The sequence below is a fragment of the Trachypithecus francoisi genome, unplaced genomic scaffold, assembly GCF_009764315.1.
Source record: "Trachypithecus francoisi isolate TF-2019V2 unplaced genomic scaffold, Tfra_2.0 Lachesis_group15, whole genome shotgun sequence".
In the NCBI taxonomy this organism is placed as follows: Eukaryota; Metazoa; Chordata; class Mammalia; order Primates; family Cercopithecidae; genus Trachypithecus; species Trachypithecus francoisi.
In genome coordinates this window covers 60868684-60893360 of record NW_022681460.1, presented here as the reverse complement: position 1 = coordinate 60893360, position 24677 = coordinate 60868684, and the positions used below count along the sequence as shown (strand labels likewise).

At 39.2% G+C, this 24677-nt stretch overlaps 1 protein-coding gene across 10 annotated transcripts in view; it reads left to right on the top strand.

Moving 5' to 3' along the window:
• The window catches only part of OPRM1 (opioid receptor mu 1), a 131268-nt gene that overhangs the window by 101837 nt on the left and 4754 nt on the right, over positions 1–24677 (top strand). For 3 of the 10 annotated variants that reach the window (XM_033235004.1, XM_033235008.1, XM_033235006.1), the window contains exons 2-3: positions 4557–4909; positions 5680–6200. In XM_033235004.1, the coding sequence (XP_033090895.1) occupies positions 4557–4909; positions 5680–6200 (874 nt within the window). Of the gene's footprint in view, positions 1–1027; positions 2511–4556; positions 4910–5679; positions 6201–6536; positions 6686–8001; positions 8253–8936; positions 9045–20208; positions 20398–23427; positions 23527–24677 lie in introns of those variants that run through there. The other 7 variants (XM_033235001.1, XM_033235005.1, XM_033235002.1 and 4 more) reach the window with 7 other exon arrangements.

The window sequence follows — 24677 nt, the reverse complement described above, 5'->3', positions numbered from 1 at the left end:
TGCCCTTTCCCCAACGCTTCTGGAAGCTCCATAAAAATCACTCTAATTGATCAAACAGTGTCGGTTCTCAGAAGAACACAATATTTTTCAAAAACGAATAGTGTGGTAAATTTGTTTGAATTCATAAAACAGCTATTTAATCATCTAGACCAAAGTTAAAGAAATACCTACTACAAAAATTTTAATGGGATAATTAGAATGAAACAGCGTGGGCCACTGCTTAGAGCAGAAGATGGAGTTCAGTGGCTACCATAGGAAGGGTCAATGTCAGGATTGCCTGTGAGTCCAGATGAGCCTCTCTTTGCCCATTTTGCCACAGAACACATTCACAGCACAGTACAAAGCAGTAGGCATGGAAGAAGGAAAAAGGCCTGTGATTTAATAGCCAGGAGTTCTACTCAGACCCACTCAGGTAAACTGAATGGCAAAGATAATTCTTCCTGCAGGTCACTTCTTTTGCTAGTTTGCTAACTCTGAGTCCTATGCTCCTGTGCAAGGCCCGTGGTGTGACTCTGACCATCCATTGAACTTTGCTGGGACAACATTCATGCCACCACATCAGAACAGAACAGAATGAAAAGCTTGCCCATTTTTTTTTCTCTTGAGACAGAGTCTCTCTCTGATGCTCAGGCTGGAATGCAGTGGTACGATTCTCCTGCCTCAGCCTCCCGAGTAGCTGGGATTGCAGGTGCCTGCCACCACTCCCAGCTAATTTTTCTGATTTTAGTAGAGACAGGGTTGACCAGGCTGGTCTCCATCTCCTGACCTCAAGTGATCCATTCACCTTAGCCTCCCAAAGTGCTGCGATTATAGGCATGAGTCACCATGTCCAGTCCACATTACTCCTTTTCTGATTAGACCATCTCTTCAGATTAAAGCCTTTGGGTATATGCTGGAGGCAATTGGAATTCTTAATCCTTTAGCTTTGTAAGATTTTCTTTCACATATTTAGAAGATCGCTGAGCCCCCTTTTATATGTTGCTGTGATCCAAAGCATGAGTAACTGGGGTAAGAATGCTGGCTATCTTTAGAGGAAGGCTTTTTAAATAAATTGAGAAAAATTAAACAGCATCATTCCTATAAAATGCCCATTGAAAGCATTTTTTTAGATATTCACTTTTCTTTTTTATTATTTTTATTGTGTAAATTGACAGATAAAATTATATATATTTACCATGTACAACATAATGTTTTGAAATGTATACACATTGTGGAATGGCTAGCATGCCAATTAACATGTGTATAACCACGTTTCCTTTCACCATGTTGAACACTGACATAATTTTTTTTTTTTTTTTGTCAAACACCTCATTCTGGAGAAGGAATTGATTTTTTTAATTAAAATAAACATACATTGGAAATAATGCTAAAATAAGCCTGAAGGAAAGGTTAGAAGTATGATGAGTCAGAAAACTGTAAAGAACCAGTTACTTAACATAAAACACTCTTAAAGATAAGCTGCAAAAGGTAAGGTCTGCCGGGTAGGAAAGGGGCGAACACAGTGAAGCATGTCTTTAGATCACGCAGGTCTGTAAACAACGGTGAGTCTGGCAAAAGTTATTTTCTGCTTTTGGGGAGAAACTTCTGCTTATTAAAAAAATCAAAAATATTTAAACTTCTTGAGCACCAAGTTCAATTATTCTAAATCTTAAAACCACAGTTTTAATTTTGCTTTTTTGTTAGTTTTTGTACTTTGGAGTATTTGTCTACATTATCTTTTCATATTTGCCATATTTAGAGTCCAAACTAAAATCACATTATTTTCTCTCCTCAAGTTAAATGGCTCTACCTTTCTCTTTAAAATCCGTTAAGAGAGTAAAACTTCTAAAGCAAGTCAAAAAAAAAAAAAAAGCCCTGAAAATGTGGAGCTTTTCTGGCAGTAATGCAACTTCTGCAAGTATTGCAGACCAGATCAGGTATCAGAATTTTAAAGTTTCAGTAACAAAGCCACCCTATTGACCCTGAGGGGATTTATGAAATCACTTTCCTGATGTTTTTGAAACCAAAACACTTTCCTGGACACAGAATTCAGTCCTAAAGAAAGGGCCTCCAACCAACAGCCGTCTTGGACTGAATGAGTTAGACTCAACCTCGTGTGACGGAAAAATAGTAAACACAGCTAACATTTAAAAGGAATTGATGGCACCATGTAAATCAGAAGCCCAAGGAGGGCCTGGCTTGAGGTATAGGGTTCTCTCTCACTCTCTCAAATCCACATCCTCCGGATTAGGTTCATTTTCAGACAAGCTCCTCCAGCAACTGCATACCATACATCTTCTCAGGTGTGGGTCCTGCAGGAAAACTACTACACTCTTTCTCCATAAGTCTCAAAATAAACTCTCACTGGCTCTGGCTGGAACATGAGACCATCCTTGCCATTCACCATAGCCCCAGTCACTGAACATCTTCACGCCCTGGACTAGTAATAGAGCCCATCCCAAAGCACCTGGACTGAGAATGGGAAATGAGTGGTTCCCAGAGTGAAACCGAGGTACTATTACCAAATGAAGGTAAATATATGTGGAATCTTAAAAAAAAAATTGATGTCCAATATTTGCAAGGTATACTTCTGCCATCAGATATAATGTATTATTGCAAGTGTACCTGCTTATCTATTCTACTATCGTATTTCTAATTTCTGCAGGCCTTGAAAACATATGACACTCCTAGATACTTACCCAGGAGAAAGAAAAGCATATAAGGACTTGCACAAGAATGATTATAACAGTTTATTTGTAACATCCAAAAGTTATATGCAACTCAGTTCCCATTAATAGGTGAATGGATTAAAAAACAGATGAATGGATAAGTAATACTACTTGCCAATAAAAAGGAATTAATTCTTGTTATATGCAACAACATGGATGAATCTCAAAATAATTACACCGAGTGAAAGAAGCAGCACAAAAAAATAGTACATACTGAATGATTCTGTTTGCATCTTCTAGGAAATGCAAACTAATCTACAAGAACAGAAAGAAAACCAAGATTGGCAATTGCCTAAGGAACAGTGAGGGTGGGATATGAGGACAGGGAGGGGCAAAAAGGAAAGATTAAAGAGCTACACAAAGACACTTTTGGGAGCAATTGATGTCATTGTCTTGATCAGGGGTTGACTTTTTTCTGTAAAGTGCAAGATAGTAAGTAACTTAGGCTTTGCATGTGATCTGATCTCTGTTGCAATTATTGAACTCTGCCATTGTAGCATCAAAACACTCATGGGTTTTTAAATGGGTGTATCCGTGTTCCAATAAAACTATTTATAAAAATAGGCAGTGGCCCAGTTGGATCTACACACCATAGTTTGCCAATCTCTGATCTTAATTATGGTGGTGGTTTCACAGGTGTACACATGTATCAAAGCTTATCAAATTGTACACTTTCATTATGTGTTATTTAGTGTAGGTCAGTTCTACCTCAATAAAGCATTAAAAAATAAAAACAAAGCAAACACACTTGGGTTCCTCATCATGGATTGGATACAGTCTAATTTTCTTACCATGGCATACAAGTTCTTCATGTACTGGCCTCTCTTCTTCCCCAGTCAGATCCATTGCTATTCCCTGGTAGAATGTGCTTGACACACACCTCAGGTCACTCCAACTCTACACCTTTGTTGGGGTTCTCTCTGTTACCTCTCTGTCTAGAATGACCGGCTCCTACCAAGTGTCTAACTCAATCATCCTACTTGTACTTCGAGATTAAACTTGCACTTCCAGGATGCCTTTCACATCTTACTCCTGCTATTCCCTTTGCCTTATGCTCTGTGAGTTGCCTCATCTCTGTGCTCCATAATCGCCTGCGTGTTTGTATGTGCATGTGTTCGTGTACATACTATCTACAGACGTGCACAATTATAGTTCTTGATAATTTTAACTGTATTTATATAGCTAAAATTTTCTCTTTTATATTTAGAATTACTATCCAGTCTCTGCCTCTACTACTTGACTGGAATCTCCCTCTTTCTATTAGACCTATCACATGACTGACACATTACCAAAAAAAAAAAAAAAAACTCATTGTGTGCTCGTGCCTGTAATCCCAACATTTTGGGAGGCTGAGGAGAGAGGATTGCTTGAGCCCAGGAGTTCAAGACCAGCCTGAGCAACATGTTAACACCCTATCCCTACAACAGTGTTTTTAAATTAACAGGGTATGGTAGCATGCACCTATGGTCCCGGCTACTCGGGAGGCTGAGGCAAGAGGATCTCTTGAGCCCAGGAGGTAGAAGCTGTAGTGAGCCCTGTTCATACCTTTATATTCCAGCCTGGGTAACAGGGCAAGAGCCTATCTAAAAAAAAAAAAAAAAAAAAAAAAAAAAAAAAAAAAAAAAAAAACTCAACAAAGCAGCATCATTGCTATTATTACAGCTATTCAGCCCATAGGCACATCATTGACATCATTTTAAATAGTCAAGCTAATACTGGAAAAGAATTCTATATCTAATCTCAAAAAAGCTTTCTATTAATTCATGCAAATGTATTATTGGAAGCTTACCTGTATTTTACATGAGTGTCTTTTACTGACTTGGACACTCTTCTTCCTTTATCTCCTAGATACACCAAAATGAAGACTGCCACCAACATTTACATTTTCAACCTTGCTCTGGCAGATGCCTTAGTCACCAGTACCCTCCCCTTCCAGAGTGTGAATTACCTAATGGGAACATGGCCGTTTGGAACCATCCTTTGCAAGATCGTGATCTCCATAGATTACTATAATATGTTCACCAGCATATTCACCCTCTGCACCATGAGTGTTGATCGATACATTGCAGTCTGCCACCCCGTCAAGGCCTTAGATTTCCGTACTCCCCGAAATGCCAAAATTATCAATGTCTGCAACTGGATCCTCTCTTCAGCCATTGGTCTTCCTGTAATGTTCATGGCTACAACAAAATACAGGCAAGGTGAGTGATGTTACCAGCCTGAGGGATGGAGGGTTCACAGCCTGATATAGTGATGTCATAAGCAAAGTAGTATTTATAGAGAGGTCCATCATCTCAGTCAAACTGTAATTTTAATTATTCTTTCTAGTAAAAAAATGCCTTTGAATACTTTAAAATTGGAATTTTCCTCATAATTTTAGGCCTATTAAACCCTTTAAAGAGAATGTAATCTATTTATTTCTGATTTCTCTGTATTTACTTCATAAAAATGGTGTGTAAATTAGGACATAGCTCTCCCAAGAGTAATTGGAGCTTAAACCCAAAGAGTATTACACTGAGCCTTGTTGAAAATTTTCAAGTGACTGACTACATGGCAAATTTATCTTTCTACACCTAATATCAGAATATTGAACAATCCATAAAAAAATGAAGTGAAAACATCCATTACCTGGAGTCTCCTAGAGACTTTGGACAATTATTACATTTTTTATATCGATGTCGACCTCATGGAGGATCTAGCTCATGTTGAGACATTCATTTTTGTTCCCTGAATGAAACCTTAATGTGATCAAAGTGTACTGCAAATGAGAAATTTAGAAAAAAACAAAAAACATTAGAAGTAAAACTTTCTTTGAAAAGTAACAAACAACTGAGTTTCTTCCACAATTTCTTTATAGCCTTAAGTTAGCTCTGGTCAAGGCTAAAAATGAATGAGCAAAATGGCAGTATTAACACCTTATGACATAATTATATGTTGCTGCTAATTTTTCCTTTAAATTCCTTTCTTCTAGGTTCCATCGATTGTACACTAACATTCTCTCATCCAAGCTGGTACTGGGAAAACCTGCTGAAGATCTGTGTTTTCATCTTTGCCTTCATCATGCCTGTGCTCATCATTACCGTGTGCTATGGACTGATGATCTTACGCCTCAAGAGTGTCCGCATGCTCTCTGGCTCCAAAGAAAAGGACAGGAATCTTCGAAGGATCACCAGGATGGTGCTGGTGGTGGTGGCTGTGTTCATCATCTGCTGGACTCCCATTCACATTTACGTCATCATTAAAGCCTTAGTTACAATCCCGGAAACTACGTTCCAGACTGTTTCTTGGCACTTCTGCATTGCTCTAGGTTACACAAACAGCTGCCTCAACCCAGTCCTTTATGCATTTCTGGATGAAAACTTCAAACGATGCTTCAGAGAGTTCTGTATCCCAACCTCTTCCAACATCGAGCAACAAAACTCCACTCGAATTCGTCAGAACACTAGAGACCACCCCTCCACGGCCAATACAGTGGATAGAACTAATCATCAGGTACGTAGCTTCTAGAATTAGGTGCATCCACTGGGGATGACGTAAAAAATTATAAATCTTTTTGCCAAACTAGGAGTTTAATCCATTGTAGAGGAAGAGAATGGAGGGAAGAGGGGAGCAGATTGCGGTTCTAGTGTTAGAGAAGAGGTTTGTTATATAAACTGTGTTCTTTATATTTGACTGTACATATTCATTTAGGTATAAAGATACACCAATGAGAAATCCGTGAAACTATTCAAAATACCTATTTTTATGGCTTTTACTTCTATGCAAAATTTATGACTTTAGAACATTGTGGAAGTAATTCTGATCTAGAATCCTTTTCGTTTTCCCCAGAATTATTATATAATTCATACATGTCACTCCAAAATCCCTCTTATTTCTCAAGAGCCAGTCTTGCTCTGGCTCTGTGATTAAAGAGAGAGGGTCAGTGCCTTGCCCACTGTGGTCATGGATGCAAGATATTCACAGAAAATTAGCATCATGGAAAAGGAGAAAAGATTAAAAGATGACCATTTCTAACTTCTCTTTAGCTATTGGTTTGCTACCTGAACTCTAGCACAAATATCAAACATATTAGACTGAATCATATATCTAACATATGAATCATATTTAACATATGAATATTAATCTAATAAATATTATTAGATTAAACAATTTTTAACAGACCTCATGCTTGTTGGAGATAATAGGGTGAATAGTGACTAGCTTTTGGAAGGTGTATTTCTGCACCCGGAAGAGTACAAATGGGGACCTACACAAAATATTCAACACTTACACACAATATCATAACCATATGGGAAATCAACAAGGAGGAAAGAGAAAAGGCTGTCTCCAAGTTAATACTACATGGTTAAGTCACCGGTTGGCTAACTTTGACCTCTGATCTATAAAATCAATCAAATACATGGCTTAATTTTTAATATTAATCTAAGTAAGTACATTTTAAATAATGATGCCAGCATCCAAAAATCACAGCCTGTATAATTTTTTTAACAGTGAATTCAAATTCAAACTTCCTACGAAGTAAAGGCTGGAGTTAGAATCTTGACTAAAGTTCCTAGAGACAGGGGTCAGGACTGTGAGGACGGATGGCTCCAGAGAAATGAATAGCAAGTCAAATGGTTGAGGAGCTAGGGGAGGCCTTTGACACCACAGGGTGCAGCGGCTTCTTCCTGCTGTCTCTTGACCACACCCTGTCTCTCGCTGTCCCCTCTATACCCCACTCTGCCTTCCAGCCAAGCCCAGGCTCAACCTTTCTAATTGACCAGAGGACTAATGTAATATGGCCCAGATGCATCTGTCATGGGTAACATTAATCCTCATACCCCTGGTATTCAGTGATGCTCAAAGGAACACAGGAACTCGCACCCCCTAGAGAGCATGAGGTAATGATGGCAGACCCACTTCCAGCCAAAGGGAAATTATTAACTTATTATGTATCACTTCTAATTCCATTTCAGAAATGAATGCCAGAAAGAAATGGTTTTAACTCTGCTTCTTTTCTCTGTTTTTTTCCACATCAAGACCGCTAAACCTACTCATTGCAAAAACAGCCATTACTTTTGCACCAACCTAATGCTAAGCAGCGCTCCTATTCAGTGGCTGCTAGAGTCTTGTAAGGAACTTTAAAAGGGCAGGGATTTAAATAGATTTTCACCAACCTGGGGATAACATGTTAAAGACTGCAACTTAAAATGCCTAGTCCTCAGCTAAGGGTAAAATATTTTGCTTTGAAGTAAAATATTTCCATTGGAGCAAAATCATGGCCATTATGAAGTATTGACTCTTTCTCCTTCAGTCCCTACCTGTACCTTCCCTCTCTTGCTGGGCTCTAGAGCATGGCTGCTTAGTAGTGTACCCTGGACCACTGCAAGGACCTCTTGCCACATATGAACTCCCAGCTGTCCTTCACTCAACCTGCCTTCGTGGAAATACAGCTCCGAGCCCATCTGGTGGAGCATTTCTCCTGAGTTAAGCATGATTATTCTTCAGTTGCCCGACACTGCCCTTGACTCCCTTCCAAATTCAGCATTTTCACATCAGTATGGCTATTGTACAGCCAAATAGAAAAGAAGCTAATTGGAGGAGTTCTGTTCCAAGTAACTAAAAGGTTTGCTTTAAAAATACATCCAATTAGGCCTTATCTTCATCGCTGCCTCTATGAAGCAGCATTAGTGTAAGATAACAGCAGAAACACATTAGCCTTGGAATTGGCTGCTGTCCCAAAATGCCCAACTGAGAGAACCGGACACAGAAGAGAGGCTACCAGGAAAAGAGGGAAAGATGCTCTGACATTTTAAAAATTAAGACAAATCAAAGCTCCCGTTAGCTAATCTCCACTGATGTGTCATCATTAGAATTAAAGCAGTTACAACCAGACAACTGGAACAATACATAAGCTGCTAGTGATAGTTGCAATAATATATCAACATAATAAAATGACTTGAAGGAGAAATTGGAGACTTGATGGCTGTGTCTTTAGGACATGTTGAATTAGTCGTACAAACCCAGAATGTGACAAATAGGTGTTTGGTCATCGTTTCACATCATGATCCATCATGTTGGAAAACAAAGCTAACAGGATTTGCATTTAACCTTTCAACTACTTGTCTGAAGTTTATATTGGTTCGTGGATGTTTATGTTCTGCCTTATATATTTGTACTTTCTTTGAGGAATATATTATACTCTATATGTCACATTTCAAGCACATTAGTCAACTTCATATTCTACAGATCAGAGATCAATATCAAACCTTCCCAGGGTGTCTATATTCTGCCAACTGTCCAGTGAGGCAATGTCCATACAGCGCAAAGTGGAGTGGCGATTTGGCAGTTATTAAGGTAATTTGATAAGCCAATGAAAAAATTCTGTGCCCAAAATAAGCTTGGAGTCATACTTACACAGTTAAGAGCTGCTCAGTCAGCTTTTGCTACACAACAAATCATTCCAAAATTTAGTGGCTAGAAGCAACCATTTACTTAGTTTACAATTCTGTAGAACAGCCATTGGAACGGGGCTTGGCTAGACCATTCTTCTAGTATTGGCTGGGCTTGCTGAGGGCAGCTGCCAGATGGGCGGGTGGTCAGCTAGCTGATCTACGTGGCCTCAGCAAGAATGACTAGCTCCACATGGACTCTTACCCTCTAGCATGTTACCCCAGCCTTGTTCTCACGGAGGTCACAGATTCCAAGAGAGAGAAAAGAGAGGAAAGCTTCTTTTGGCATAGAGTAGGAACTGGCATACAGTTAACTCCTTGCTTGTTATAGGTCAAATAAAGTCATCCTGCCAACCTAGATTCAAAAGGTGGGAAATTAGACTCCATCTCTTGCTGATAGGATCTGCAGTCACATTGCAAAATGATAGGGATATAGGGAGGGAATAATTATGACCACTTTCGCTAACAATCTGTAGTAAGGACATGCTGCATGAGACAGGGAAGCCATTACTTCCTGAGGACAAGAGCCATGTCTGTCTTGCTCTCCCAGGCCATAGTCTAGCACATTAAAAAGAAAGTACTTCTGGCGGGGCACAGTAGCTCATGCCTGTAATCCCAGCACTTTGGGAGGCCAAGGCTGGTGGATCACCTGGGGTCAGGAGTTTGAGACCAGCCTGGCCAACATGGTGAAACCCCGACTATACTAAAAATATGAAATTAGCCAGGTGTGGTGGCACATACCTGCAATCCCAGTTACTTGGGAGGCTGAGACAGGTGAGTCACTTGAACCCAAGAGGCAGAGGTTGTAGTGAACCCAGATCGTGCCATTGCACTCCAGCCTGGGCAACAAGAGCGAAACTCCATCTCAAAAAAAAAAAAAAAAAAAGAAAAGAAAGTAATTCCAAAACATCCAAAGCACTGGACAGATTCTTGTCTGTTGAATGGATAATGAGAGGGCTGAGGATAATTTCAGGAGATGTGGCAGGCATGACCGCTTTCTCATGCAACCGACCAACAACCTAAATGACTGTGTAACCCTCTGACATCATTTCCGGCTTACTGTCAGTAATGGGAAAATATTCAAAATAGGCCTTCTTCCTTTTCTCCTCCTCAGCCTTTATTACTCTGATCCAATGTTATTTATACTTTTCAGAAAATCGGATTCATGGTTGTTTTCTAATTTTATTTCTAACGAGTGCTTTTGATGAGGAGACCAAGCGATTGATTCAGTGCCCTAAAGAGGTCTTTCCCTAGCTGAATATGAAAAAACAAAAAAGATGGTCTCATGTTTTTTTGTGCATGCCTGGGCTCCACCTACTGCTCCAGCTGTAGCCTTTGTGCCTGATTTATGTTCAGCTTGCTGTCTTTATGACTTTTAGATCTTTATTAGGTAGACTCAGGCATAGGCATTCATTTTCCATCTGCTCTCAGTGCAATTTAATTTCCCCACACATGCCCTACACTGCTGTTGTCCTGTTGAACTCCACTTTGCTTTCAAACACTTCCCCCATTTATTTCGATCACTTCGGGTTCAACTCAAACCTGAACTGCTGGCCACTGCTAACCTGCCTTGCCTACTTGGTTCCCACCTGAATCATATTGTCTAATGCATTTTCTTTCTGTTGTTGTTTTTGTTTTTTATTTTGAGATGGAGTTACTCTGTCACCCAGGTTGGGGTGCAGTGGTGCGATCTTGGCTCACTGCAACCTCTTCCTCCTGGTTCAAATGATTCTCTTGCCTCAGCCTCCTCAGTAGCTGGGATTACAGGCATGCGTCACCACAATCAGCTAATTTTTATATGTTTTTTAGTGGAGATGGGGTTTCACCTTGTTGGTCAGGCTGGTCTCAAACTCTTGACCCCAACTGATCAGCCCACCTCAGCTTCCCAAAGTGCTGAGATTCCAGACGTGAGCCCCCATGGCTGGCCTCTAATGCATTTTATATCTTGACACATAGGTGATTATTGAAAACGTTTAGCATTATATGGGGGAAAAAGCAACACTGTTAGATCAGTTGAATTATCACTAAAACGGTGTAGTTTGGTGCAAAAGTAATTGTGATTTTTGTCATTACTTTCAATGGCAAAAGCCACAATTATTTTTGCACCAAGCTAGTACTAACAACAACCATGATAATAATGCTGCCTTGCATTTATATAGCAATGTACAGATTCAAAAGTGCTTTTATGGGCATTATCACATCTGCTTCCTGTAACAACTCTGATGGGTAAACGTGAGAAAATAAATGCTCAGGGAAGTTAAATCACTATATAAGATCGAACAGCCGGGAAGAGGTAGAATCCAAACAAGCACCCAGGGCTTCGAATATTACTCCACAGCTTTTCTCTGCTTCCCCACGTAATGCCACTTTGAACTCAACTATTATCACGTGGTCTCAGCCAGATTCTCAAAATTTACTATGAGCTCCAGAAAATGTAAGTTCTTAAGAACTGCTCTGATAAATTACGGTTTGTTATGTGAGGGTCCAAGAATCCACCTTTCAAATAAAACAACAAACTGAAATCTCTTATTTAAACTGTACCTTCATCTCCAAAGTAGCAAATTTACTGTTTTGTCTAACTTGCCTAACCATTTCAGTTAAGCTGATCAACATGAATGTTTTCACCAAATGAGTTACGTGTTTTGTGAAATAATGTAATTATCCTTGGAAAAAGGCTTAATATTCTGACATATCTACCTATGGGTCTTATAGGAAAAAGTAACATAATAGTGATAAAGTGAACATCATGGCATGTCCTGCTAATGTCCTTTCCATTAATATGACAAGTCCAGTCCTAAACTCTCTAATTACTGTTATTAAAGCACTTTCTTGACATTTTAATCAAAATAGCAGGTCAAGAAGTTAGGAGATGCTCTGTATTTGGTTTAACTATGAATTGTATTATCTCCAGCCAAACTAAAAGCAGAAGCCTAATTTTAAAATAAACTACATCACTCTCAAACGTTGATCTCAGTTTTTTTTTTTTTTTTTTTACAAGACATCTGTGGAGAGTTCATTTGGGAAAGAAATGGTTTCAATTCAATGGGAAAAAAAACTCAAATGAGAATAGCTCACAATATTACAACAGTGGACAACATTAATGCATATTTTGGGAATGAAATCAAAATGGTTATTCTTTCAGTTCTATGGTCTAAAAAGAAAATGGTTCCAGGTGTGTGGGGGTATGTGTGTGTGTGCATGATATAGGTGTGTCTCTTTTTGCATGTATGGAATTAGAGTAAATGTAGGTTTAAAATTAATATTTCATATATAGTAGAAGAAATTAGTATGTGTTTCTATAAATTATTGTGATATGTGAGAGAAAATGTTGTTTAGTTAAAAATGTGTTTATCCCTAGAAAAAATTGGCTTTTAGACTATTCATAATAATATATATTGATCATTTTGTGTCTGGGATGGGATATCTTATTTAATCATATTAGATATGGATTGTAACCTCTACTCTATAGTTGAGGAAACTAATGTTTAAGGAAGTAACTTGCCCAAAGTCATAACTAAAAAGTAGTGGCTGGGGGTCGGGTGCAGTGGCTCATGCCTGTTATCCTAGCACTTTGGGAGGCCAAGGCAGGAGGACTGCTTGAGGCCAGAAGTTCAAGACCAACCTGGCCAACATAGTGAGACCTTGTTTCTACTAAATTTATAAAAAATTTTTAATTAAAATTTTTAAAATTAAATTAAATTAAATTAAATTAAATTAAATTCAGTCTGGCCAACATGGTGTGTCTCTTTTTGCATGTATGGAATTAGAGTAAATGTAGCATGGTCTCAGACCTCTGAAAAATTTAGGGAAATTTAGTTTTAAAGATTGGATTAACTAAAATGGTGCAGTATCTTCTAGTGCTCACTGTTCCAACTAATGCAACTAACTGAAAAACAGAGCAATATATTTTTCCTTTAAAACCTAACAAAATGAGATGTCATCTTATTTGGTTAAACTTAAGTGGTGAATTGCTATTTTATAGCCTTTTTTGTAAAAATATTCTCACTGAGATTAAGTGTTTTGGAACATGTCAATCTTTATTTTCTACCTCATGTAGTTTGGGATACCAGATATGAAAGGTGCATATTTTTCTCTTTTAACTTTCAACAACACCACATTTATTTTTCCTTCTACCTCTATGATTTTGAAATGCAGTTTCACAATATTTATTTTTGCTTTTGCGTTTTTCTCCTTCACACTAAAGGAAAGGATGTTTGAATGTATATGACCTATCACAAACCAGCTGTTAATTTTTGGATGTCATTCTGATCACTATATCTTTTGGCAGGTTGCAAATAAATATTTGTAAATTGCTAAAATTTGACAAAAATGGCAAAATTAATTTGGAGAGGACATTATGAGAAATAGAAATTTCTGTGGGGTATAGAATAAAATTTGTTTTTTGATAATTTTCCTTTTCTAATTATTATTTCCCTGGAAATCAAGAATCTAGAGCCACAATGTCATCAGTCTTCTCCCTTCACACTCAGAATTTGTTTCCTTTTAGAGTAGAGTTTCTGAGTTTGACATGAATAGGAACTTTTTATGATTAAAAACAAAAATTAGAGCCAGGCCCAGGCTTGGTGGCTCTCGTCTGTAATCTCAGCATTTTGGGAGGCCAAGGCCGGTCAATTACTTGAGCCCAGGAGTTCAAGACCAGTCTGGGAAACCTGATGAAAGTTGATCTCTGCAAAAAAATTTTTTAAAAATAGCCAGCTGTAGTGGCATGCACCTGTAGTTCTAGCGCACCTGTAGTTCTAGCTACTCAGGAGGCTGCTGCTCCCTGCAGCCTCTACTTCCTGGGCTCCAGTGATCCTCCCGCCTCAGCCTCCTGAATAGCTATGACTATGGGCACACACCACCACACCAGGCTAGTTTTTGTACTTTTTGTAGAGACATGGTTTTGCTGTGTTGCCAGCCTGGTCTTAAACTCGTGGGCTGAAGTGATCCACCTGCCTCAGCCTCCCAAAGCCCTAGGATAGCCAAAATACTAAAAATTTAAATGGCTCCAGTATTTACCCAGATCATACTACCAATCAGCTGAATGTTCTTGGGCAAGTTTCTAACTCTCTTTGCTTGCATTTCCTCCTCAATAAGAAAGGCAATCACTGTAGTAACTACCACTTAGCTTTGATGTAAGCATGATGTGTGATTATCCATCCAAAGTGTCAGGCAAGTGGCTAATATTATTACTCTAAGCCATCCAATGAGACTTTACTATTTTCATCTTCTTCCTTTCCTTTTCCCCCAAAACTGAATTTCATCTCTTGTAAATAACATTTAAAAGGACTGAAATAATGTACCAAAAGAGATCATAAAGTGGACTAACCCAAGCCTTCTCAACCTTGGCACTAGTGACATTGTAGGCACTGTAAGATGTTCAGCAGCATCCCTTGTCTCGACACACTAAATGCCAGTCGCACCCACCCATCTCCCATTGTGACACCAAATGCCTCCAGTTATTGCCAAATGTCTCCTGGAGTGGAGGCGGGCAGCCGAAGTCAGTCAAGAACCACTGATCTAACCTGTTTAATTTTTTTCAAAAGCTGGACAAACATTAAGGTCCAAATTAGTTGTGATGTTTTTAAAGCAATGCTTGAGACAAATTGGGAGCAAACCCCAGGGGTCCTGACTTTAGTGTGATCCCCCTCTGAAACATCACACTGATTTCTCTAAGGAAAGCGTTCTTCCACACCACTAACCAGTTGAAAAAAAATGACTCCATATTCATGGAAGACAAGGCAAAGACGCAGTTCTTCAACCCTCATATTACTTCAAGCTTCTTTTAGAAAATAAAATGACCTTCAGCTTGAGACACTATTAAGAAAAAAATTAAAGGCCAATAAAGATGAAGATATTGTTAGAGAACCCCAGGGGGCTCCGAATGAGGTCAAATCTCACGGCAGTATTAAAACATTAAGAGGACTTGTAGACAAACTACAGTGAAACACAAATCATAATCTCCAAAGCAAACAAGAACGGAAGGACTCCTGGAAAACGACGGTAAAGAAATAGTCTTAAGTTTAATGGGAATATTATAGCAACTGAAAACCACAGAATATTTAGCTTTGTACAAATTGTTTTTAGAACCTGTATTAAACCATTAAAATGTATTTGGAAAGTACTTAGAAAGAAAGCAAGTAACCTCTAAAAGGCAAGTTATTAGTTATGGCAAAATAAATTTTATTTTCTTAGAAAATTACTGGACCAGGAAATTAGGCAAATCCTATGCCAATTGTGTTTCTAACAATAGATTTGACAAGCTCTTACTAATCTCTGTAATACTATCCTATGTTTAATTATGATCTAGATAATGGTACAATGAGGTAGGTTTATAAACTTTTTTTTTTCAAAGTGAAAGCAAGTTTGTTAAGAAAGTAAAGAAATAAAAGAATACCTACTCCATAGACAGAGCAGCCCTGAGGACTGCTGGTGGCCAATTTTTATGGTTATTTCTTGATGATATGTTCAACAAGGGATGGATTATTCATGCCTCCCCTTTTTAGACCATATAGGGTAACTTCCTGATGTTTCCACGGCATTTGTAAATTGTCATGGTGCTGGTGGGAGTGTAGCAGTGAGGAAGACCAGAGGTCACTCTTGTTGCCATTTTAGTTTTGATGGGTTTTGGCCAGCTCCTTTACTGCAACCTGTTTTATCAGCAAGGTCTTTATGACCTGTATTTTGTGCTGAACTCTTATCTCAGCCTGTGACTTAGAATGCCTTCACTGTCTGGGAATGCAGCCCAGTAGGTTTCAGCCTCATTTTACTCAACTCCTATTCAAGATGGAGTTGCTCTGGTTCATATGCCTCTGACATTTCCCCCCTGCCTTTTATAAGAGAACCCTTAATCCTAAGACTTGCAGAGAGATGAAAATCCATCTTCTGTAACTTCTTCAGGCTGAATAGGGGCAATAATATTCCTGCCTAGCTATTAGGGGCTCTTGTGTTCAGGGTAGAGAGAAGTTCAGTCAGAAAGCATCAGTATGGCGAGGGCCATTCATGAATCTTGAGTTTCAACAAGAGATGATATCTGGAAGATTAATAAGTGTTTAGTTTAAGAAAACATTCAGTCAGCTTGTCCTGTATTCCTACACAAAGAGTATAACAGGAATATATTCCACAAGAATAAAGCAAAATATGTAAAGTTATTCCAAGTAAACTAAATTAGAAGGCTTTTCATGAACTGGACAGCTGTTGGAACTAAGCTGATACAGGGTTGTTAGCTGTTTGTAATGTGCCCAGAATTAGAATACTGATTTAGATTTTTACATTACCCGTCCCTCTTGTTTCTTCTAAGCAGCAGTCAGATATTACTGGTTGGTTTACAGGAATAAGCAGGGTTAGCCTAAATTGCAGAAACAAACTTAAAACAACTAATGAGACTAGAATTTAATAATAAGTGTACAATAGTTTTTGAAACATAGTATTTCTCTCTCTAGTGTCCCATTTTTACTAAAGAAAAATCATGGTAAGACTGATTTGCTTTATTATACATGGCCTGATTATTTGTATAAAGTGCAGCAAGAATAATTATTTTTCACATAAGCTCTTTTTAAATCGGCTTTGATGGAACTCTATTCCATAGAAGGAATTTCAGATAAGACTTTTTAGCTGAGCTGAGCCATGGGTTTGTACCCTCAAATACCTATGAGCTGGGTCAATTTCCTTCCTCTTGAAGTCCCAAGTTAACTTCAGGCTTCTGGACCTGACAGAAAGTGATGTTGTTTACTTAACATAGGTCAGAAACCCTGAACAGGGACTGTGTAGGCAAAGTATGAGGCCAGTTCCCCAAGGGGCTTTTATTGGCTTTATAAGTCAAGTTTAATTCCTTAAAAGAAAACACACTATTCCAGTCAAAGCCTTGGCAAGATAACCAATTTCTCCAATTGTGTCCTGTTACAAAAGACAATAGATTTTTATTGCACCTGTGCAAATAACTATACTGTCACGCACTAAGAATACTCACAACTAGTTTCCAAATTCTGTAGAAATCAGGTAGAGAGAAATAAATATGCTCCAAATTTTGTTTATAGGAGTATAGTCAACTGTTAAAAGCTGTAAATAGCTTAAAAGAAAAGTTTTCTTGACTCTGAAAAACAAAACAAAGAATCAGCAATGTTCTAAGCAAAGTTTAAAAGATTACTTTAGTTTTCTATTGGTTTACTGAATTTAGTTAACTCCTGTTTTGCTTGATATTCATGAACATTCCAGCTCTTCATTAAAGTTCTGAAAGTTGTTTCCTCTATTCTAATGTTACAATTTCCAAAGTTATCAGAAACCTACATTTAAGAACACCTGTTAGAGTTTTATAGCTGATTACAAATTACCTTCTAAAGAGGATTAAAACAAGACAACAATTTTCTGTGGATGATAAAAAGTTTTAGGACAGCCACTATTAAAGCCACAATTGATAAGGAAATTTGCTTACTTCTGTGGCACACAAAATTTTACACAACAGTTATAATTATTAATAACATACACTAAGTCATATTAGAATTATAGGCGTTTCCCATAACTTTGGAACATATACCAGTAACACGTTTATGCAAATATAGTCTAAAGCAAGCAAAACACCGTTTCACATTTGATGATGCTTCCTCTATGATTTTTATGCCAAATAAGCCAAATTTCACCTTTACATTAATGTACGATTAATTTTTAATAAAATCTTATAGACATATTTGCCCAATTTTAATGTTTAACCATAAGGTAAGATCCTTATAAACCTTTTGTAACCCTTTACATTTTTTTATGTAAGAGCAGATCAGTGCTCTAAGAAAAACCTATTGTGCTTTTATTCCAATGTTGAATTTATGGAAAAACTGAATAATACTCCTTTTTAGGCAATATGTTCACATACAGAATCTCTTACAATTAATCCTTATAAACCTTCCAGAACTTGCTTAAATCTTTAGTTGTTTTCTTACTTAAAATAATCCTTTAACATTTTAAGCAGAAAATATTCACATTCTTATTGTCCCGACCCGCAGGACAGTCGAACGGGCCCTGGAAGGGGGAGTGGGAATGGAGGAGACAAGAAAACACGAGAAATGGAGACAAGACAAATAGCCTGATCAAGTCTCGTTTATTGAATGCAGGGTCATGCCTTACATCGGCTGGCAGAGGAAGAGGTTGGGCCAGGGCGGTGACGGGGGGCCGGGTCTTCTCAAATTACAATCGTGCATGCCCCCTGGGTTTGTACTTTTCCCGGGCGTGGGATCGCGCCTGCGCCCTAGGCTGCATATCTTCCTGGGCGGGAAAATGTCTGCGCGCGCGCGGGAAAGGTTGGCGCGCGCGGGAACAGTTGAGGCGCGTGCGGGAAAAACTTAGGCGCGCACGGGAAAAGCTTTGGGCACGCGCGGGAACAGTTTAGGCGCGCGCGGGAAGGGTCCGCAATAAAGAACCCGGAAATGTGCCATCTTGTCTCCGCTTTGCGGAGATCAAGCAACAGAGGTCGGCTAATTCCGGGCCTCATGGCTCCGGACACTTATGACTTCTTATAATTTTTCAGCAAAAACACATTTTACTTTCTTTACGCACCTTGCATGTAAAATTGTTTCTTTAGTAGTTTTAATTACATGTTATAATGTTAACTCTTAGCAACTTCTATTCTGATGAAGACCTTGGTAAATTTGAGATTTTCATTGTGTACTAAGTGTGAAGCCTAGTCCAGAACATACCAGGCAGAAGTGCAGAAAAGAACTGGCTCTCCAGCATAGTTAAGGGCATGACTAACTCCACATGTCCCCAGACCTTACCTAGCAGTAAAGCAGGCAAGTTGTACAGTAAGAGTCATAGTGGCATTTTATGAAGCATTTAGGAGCCCTAGCAACCTTTGAATTGTACAACATTTCTTGCATAAATTCCTTTTCACAAATCCTTTCACAACTTACACAGAACATCTGAGACATTTGTGGACTTTCTAACTTGCCCCTAACATCTCTTCTTTTAAACAACCATTTATTTTATTTTAAGACAAGAATTTACCATGCAGGATCCTTTTTTATATAAAATCTCTTTATAATCTTCTTTGTATAGCTAGGGGGCATGGCAAATTCCACATGTCCGCAGGTCTTATCTAGAATTTAATGCCTTTAAAGTAGGTAAATTGAACAATTTTCAAAAGTCAAAGAAACAGTTTGACCTTAAAGCATTTAGCAAATCTGAAATCTGACCTTAATTTGACCAAATGTCTACATTTTTAAGACATTTTATTTTACTAATCATCTTTAAAACTGTCTTTATTTCCAAAATATTAGTAAACTCACGTGAACAAAAAGGCATTAAAGTTTCTATTTTTCTGCTGAAATATTTTATTTAAATGCTTATTTTTCTAAGCCAATTAATTAGAGCCCTTTTATATATAAACATACAACACATATAAATATACAGACAGAAGACTCAGCACTTGTAATATTTTCATTTGCCAGTTTCTTAATTGGATGACTCGCTTCAGGGTGGAGCCCTTGGAAGAACAGGGCCAGGAAAAGGATCTCTGGAGCCTCCTGTTTTTCCCAAGGAGTCCAGACAGAGTTTGAATATCCACTTTCAATTAAACTGATTTTCACCATAGCACTCTTTAATAAAATTCTTTTAGAATTTCTTATGCCAAATGGCCAGTATTTCTGGCTTTTGACCTTCACCAAAGGTAACTGCACTCGTGCTTAGAGAAAGGAAAATTTCAGACAATCCGTGGAGGAGAAGAAAATAGACATGTTCACGCAGATATTAAACCTGAAATGGGCCGGGCGCGGTGGCTCAAGCCTGTAATCCCAGCACTTTGGGAGGCCGAGACGGGCGGATCACGAGGTCAGGAGATCGAGACCATCCTGGCTAACACGGTGAAACCCCGTCTCTACTAAAAAATACAAAAAACTAGCCGGGCAAGGTGGCGGGCGCCTGTAGTCCCAGCTACTCGGGAGGCTGAGGCAGGAGAATGGTGTAAACCCAGGAGGCGGAGCTTGCAGTGAGCTGAGATCCGGCCACTGCACTCCAGCCTGGGCGGCAGAGCGAGACTCCGTCTCAAAAAAAAAAAAAAAAAAAACCTGAAATGACTCACTTTCTAGGTGGAATTGAACCTGGACTACCACTGTGAAAATGCAAAGCCTTGGCTACTGAGCTACAATGCGGGGCAGTCTCCATTTCGCTTCCCAGGAAGAGTCTAGAGTAGTTAATTTTGAGCTTGCAAAGGCTTGTAACTATTTAATATGATTTTTAGAGCTGACTATGACATGAACCCTAAAATTCCTATTCCCTTGAAGGTGGAGACCAAGAGACAGTACTGCCACGTGGTTAAAAGGTCAAGCTCCCACGGTGGAGACTTCATCCAGTTTTTTTGGTTGGTTTCATGGACATCCAGCCAACTTTGTTACTGACCAGCTTGCTGGGGCTCACAGTTATTCTAAGCCCGTGTTCTATCCTAAAGCATCCCTCAACACAGAAAAACGACCTCATAACACAAAATGCACCAGCTTAAGAATAGCCTTAGAATTCTTTTTTGCATTAATCAAAACTCTACAGAGGAGATAAACACTGATTATTTTATTTTATTGCCATTCGTTCAACCATTTGCACAGAGAGGGAGAAGATAGAAATCTGACTGGTAAGAAATTCTTACTTTTTTGCCAGCATGCCAGGCTTCTGGGTTCCCTTTCCCTGAGCAGCCCTAGTGATCTGGCTTGTGGCACCATTGCCCTAGAAGCCAAGCCACATTATAAAGGAAAATTTTTTTTTCATTCTGGCCAGAGCAAAATACATGTGATAAAACATAGACATTAGCCACTCTGCTTAGCACCCACTATCAAACTGGCAAGCCTTAAATTTACCCCCAGAGGGGACCCGTCATCTTTAATCAAACCTCTGACTTGTAGTTTCAACACGTGGTCTCTGGGCAAGACAGCTGTCCTGAGTAACAGAAAAGATAGGAAAGGAAAGGGAGAGAGAGAAAAGCGTTGCCCATGGCAGGGTGGGGAAGGTGAAATGATCAGGAGGGCCAGAGAAAGACCCACCTGTTGCAGTGACACTGTAAAAGTTCAGGTGACTGCTTCTCAGTAGCAAAAGGATCTTTACCAGCATTCCTATTAGCTCTCAAGTTTCCCCTTTTAGGGAGGAAAAAGCTCCCCATGTCCCACGATCCTGTACATGTCCAACCCTGTCATCCACAGCCATCAGTGAAGAGTGCAAGACAGATTAATCCCAAGAGAATAGCAGTTAATATCCCATAGCATCAAAGCTGTTCTTAGCCAAGAGGGACTTTACTGAGAGGGGTCTCTAATGCCCTAAATCTTAGAAGGGACTCTAACCGTCCTAAGTAGGGCCTCTAGCCCGGGTTTATAAACTTTCAATTGACTCCCATCTTAACAGTTGCAATCAACAGAAGAATGCTTGATAACCTCGGTGATAAGATGAAAAACCAAGCATAATAGAAGTGTTCGCTAAAATTAAAAATACAGTAATTACTACAGAAAGATTTTAGTCCAAAAATCCAACTATAGAAACATAGAATGTGAGTGGTAGCACATAAGAAATAAGTCATGGGGATTTTACTTCATGGACCAACAATACGATGATATAAGCCATCTAACCCATTGAAATTATAGATCTCACCAACAGAATTTTAGTGTCTAGAACCAAAGAAATGTTCGCCTCACTCTAATAGACAATACACTTCAGGAATGAAATAAGCAAATTAGATTGTGTTCAGAGATGAACAACCAAGATGGCAGAGGGAATTAAAATAATTGCTCATGATTATCCTGGGAAATAGAAGGATCAGAAAGGACAACATAGCTATCTTCATATACTTAAAGCAATGTGAATTGGGAATTGGACTTATCCAACATAACCCCACTTATTAAAGTCAATGGGTAGAGGTTACAGAGAAAGCTATTCCAGTACAACCAAACGCAAAAAAGTTTTTAAGTCACTTTCTTGAGACATGATTGACTTACAAACAGATGTACCTATTTAATGTATACAACTTGATGAGTTTAGAATTTTCTAAGCTTTGAGTTGCAGAGATTTTCTTGTTACTAGAAGTCTAATATTCAAACATCAGCATTTTGCCTACATGAAAAGGACATTGAGGGAATTCAGATGTTAAGATTTGATGATTAGAGAATCAGAGGGAATGACCCTTTGAATAAGGTTTTTGGTTTTCTTTTTTTTTTTTTTTTTTTTTTTTTTTTGAGACAGAGTCTCGGTCTGTTGCCCAGGCTGGAGTGCAGTGGCGCAATCTCGGCTCACTGCAAGCTCCGCCTCCTGGATTCACACCATTCTCCTGCCTCAGCCTCCTGAGTAGCTGGGACTGCAGGCACCTGCCACCATGCCTGGCTAATTTTTTGTATTTTTAGTAGAGACAGGGTTTTCCCATGTTAGCCAGGATAGTCTCGATCTCCTGACCTTGTGATCCGCCTGCCTTGGCCTCCCAAAGTGCTGGGATTACAGGCGTGAGCCACCACTCCCAGTCAGGTTTTCAGTTTTCACACGTTCTACCAACTTCTTGTAGAACACTGCTACAGTGAAATGCTAACGGTGGTCCATGAATGAGAAGCTCTATAGACAAATGTTAGGAAATGTGGCCTATCTTACTTTGGTCATGGGGATTGATAATACGTACAAGCATTTAAAGGGCTTTGAAAAGCCCTTCTCTCTCTCTCTCTCTCTCTCTCTCTCTCTCTCTCTCTCTCTCTCTCTCTCTCTTTCTCTCTTTCTCTCTCTCTCTCTCTCTCTGTGTGTGTGTGTGTGTGTGTGTGTGTGTGTTGCATACATACACATTTCATTTTCTAAGCCAAAGGTTTACCGTTCTCCAATTTATCTGAGCACAGGCCCAGTTTTTCAAGGGACACCTTATAACATCTCACAGAATACAGGTTTCACTAAGCAATGTTTAAAAGCCACTGCAGATAATCAGTCCCAGTTAGGCATGAATATATTCAAAATTCAATGTTTCACTGAATAATTGGCAAAGTCTCATAATTCTAGGCATTAATCAGAATCCTAAAATTGATTGTTAAACTCTTATTCTTACTCATTTAAAATATATGCTCTAAATACTTCGGTATACAAAAAGACATTAAAATTTCGTATCTCTGAAAATAGAGCAGGGTTTTCCCTTTTCTTTTACTTGGGTTTTCACTTTTGTTTTGCTTTGTTTTCCAGTGATAGTATAAGAAAAAAATGTATGTAGCTTTGGGGTATAAATCACTGAATTAAACTATACATGGCTAAGAATAAGCATTATAAATTGGCACATTGTTCTGTTTTTGAATGAAATATCTTTGCAGAAAATAGATTTATTTTAAAAGTCATCTATACTCAACTGTGAGAATACCAAGGGCTAACAATTACAGTATTTGCCTGTGAAAGAATGTAAGATTGGAAGCCAGAGAGCGTGGGTTCTGGTGCTAGCCCTAGTGGAGACCATTTGTGTGAGTTTTTCATCCCCTGGCTTAAGGGTTGCTTATGGTTGCTTAAGGGATCCCTTCACAAGCAGGAGTTTCTGAGCTCTTTTGACTAATCAATAATTAGGACTCATTGGTCGGGCACGGTGGCTCAAGCCTGTAATCCCAGCACTTTGGGAGGCCAAGGCAGGTGGATCACAAGGTCAGGAGATCGAGACCATCCTGGCCAACATGGTGAAATCCTGTCTCTACTAAAAAAAATAGAACCACATATCCCTCAGGCAGGATAGCCCTCTTTACCTAGGGAACTAACAAAGGGAAAGAAATCCAAAGAGTGGTGCCATTGCCAATCATTGCAGGGACTCAAAGATGAACCAAATAGCAACCCCCACATGCTCCAGTGGATGGATATCCTCTGGGCCACTCTCTCCCACATATGAACATATAACTTGATGTGGATCACCATGACCTTGGTTTGGTTAAGCTCTATGGGCAGGTCACCAAGTAGTTGTCACCTGGACAGCCCTACATAGCATGACTCAAGGCACTCAGTGTCAGGAGAAGCACATGAATCAGTATGAGCTGTCTGAGTGGTTGCGCAGGTAAAAGGGTGATTCATTTGGGGGAGCTGTCTTTGATACACCAGGCACAGTGTATCACACTTTGATACACATTTTGATATTACACTTTGATATACAGTGTATCACACTTGGATACACAGTTTGCCAAGTGAGAGGCTGAGATTCAGAGACAAAAAGAGCATTCATTTTTCCCTCCTCTGAGCACCTCCAGGGTCTAAGGTGTCCTTTCCCCAGTGAAGTGGGGAGTGGTGCCAGGGAAGCAGTGAGTCCAGAATGCTAAGGGGTACCTCCAGGTGGAGATTGTTTCCCTTTCCAGAAGCCTGGAGTTGAAAAGGGCCCCCTGGGTGGTCTGCTGCAACAACCTGCTACACTGACCCAAGTGTCACCTGCAGCTTAGGTCCCCAGCCATATATGGCAGACTTTCTAATCAACTTGTACATAGGACTCAACAGGAGGCATGCATAGGTAAGGCTTGTATTGTCTCTAAGATCTAAATAGTCCAATTAAGTGCCAGGCTTCCTTTCTCTTAGGAGAGCCATAGAGCAAAGAATA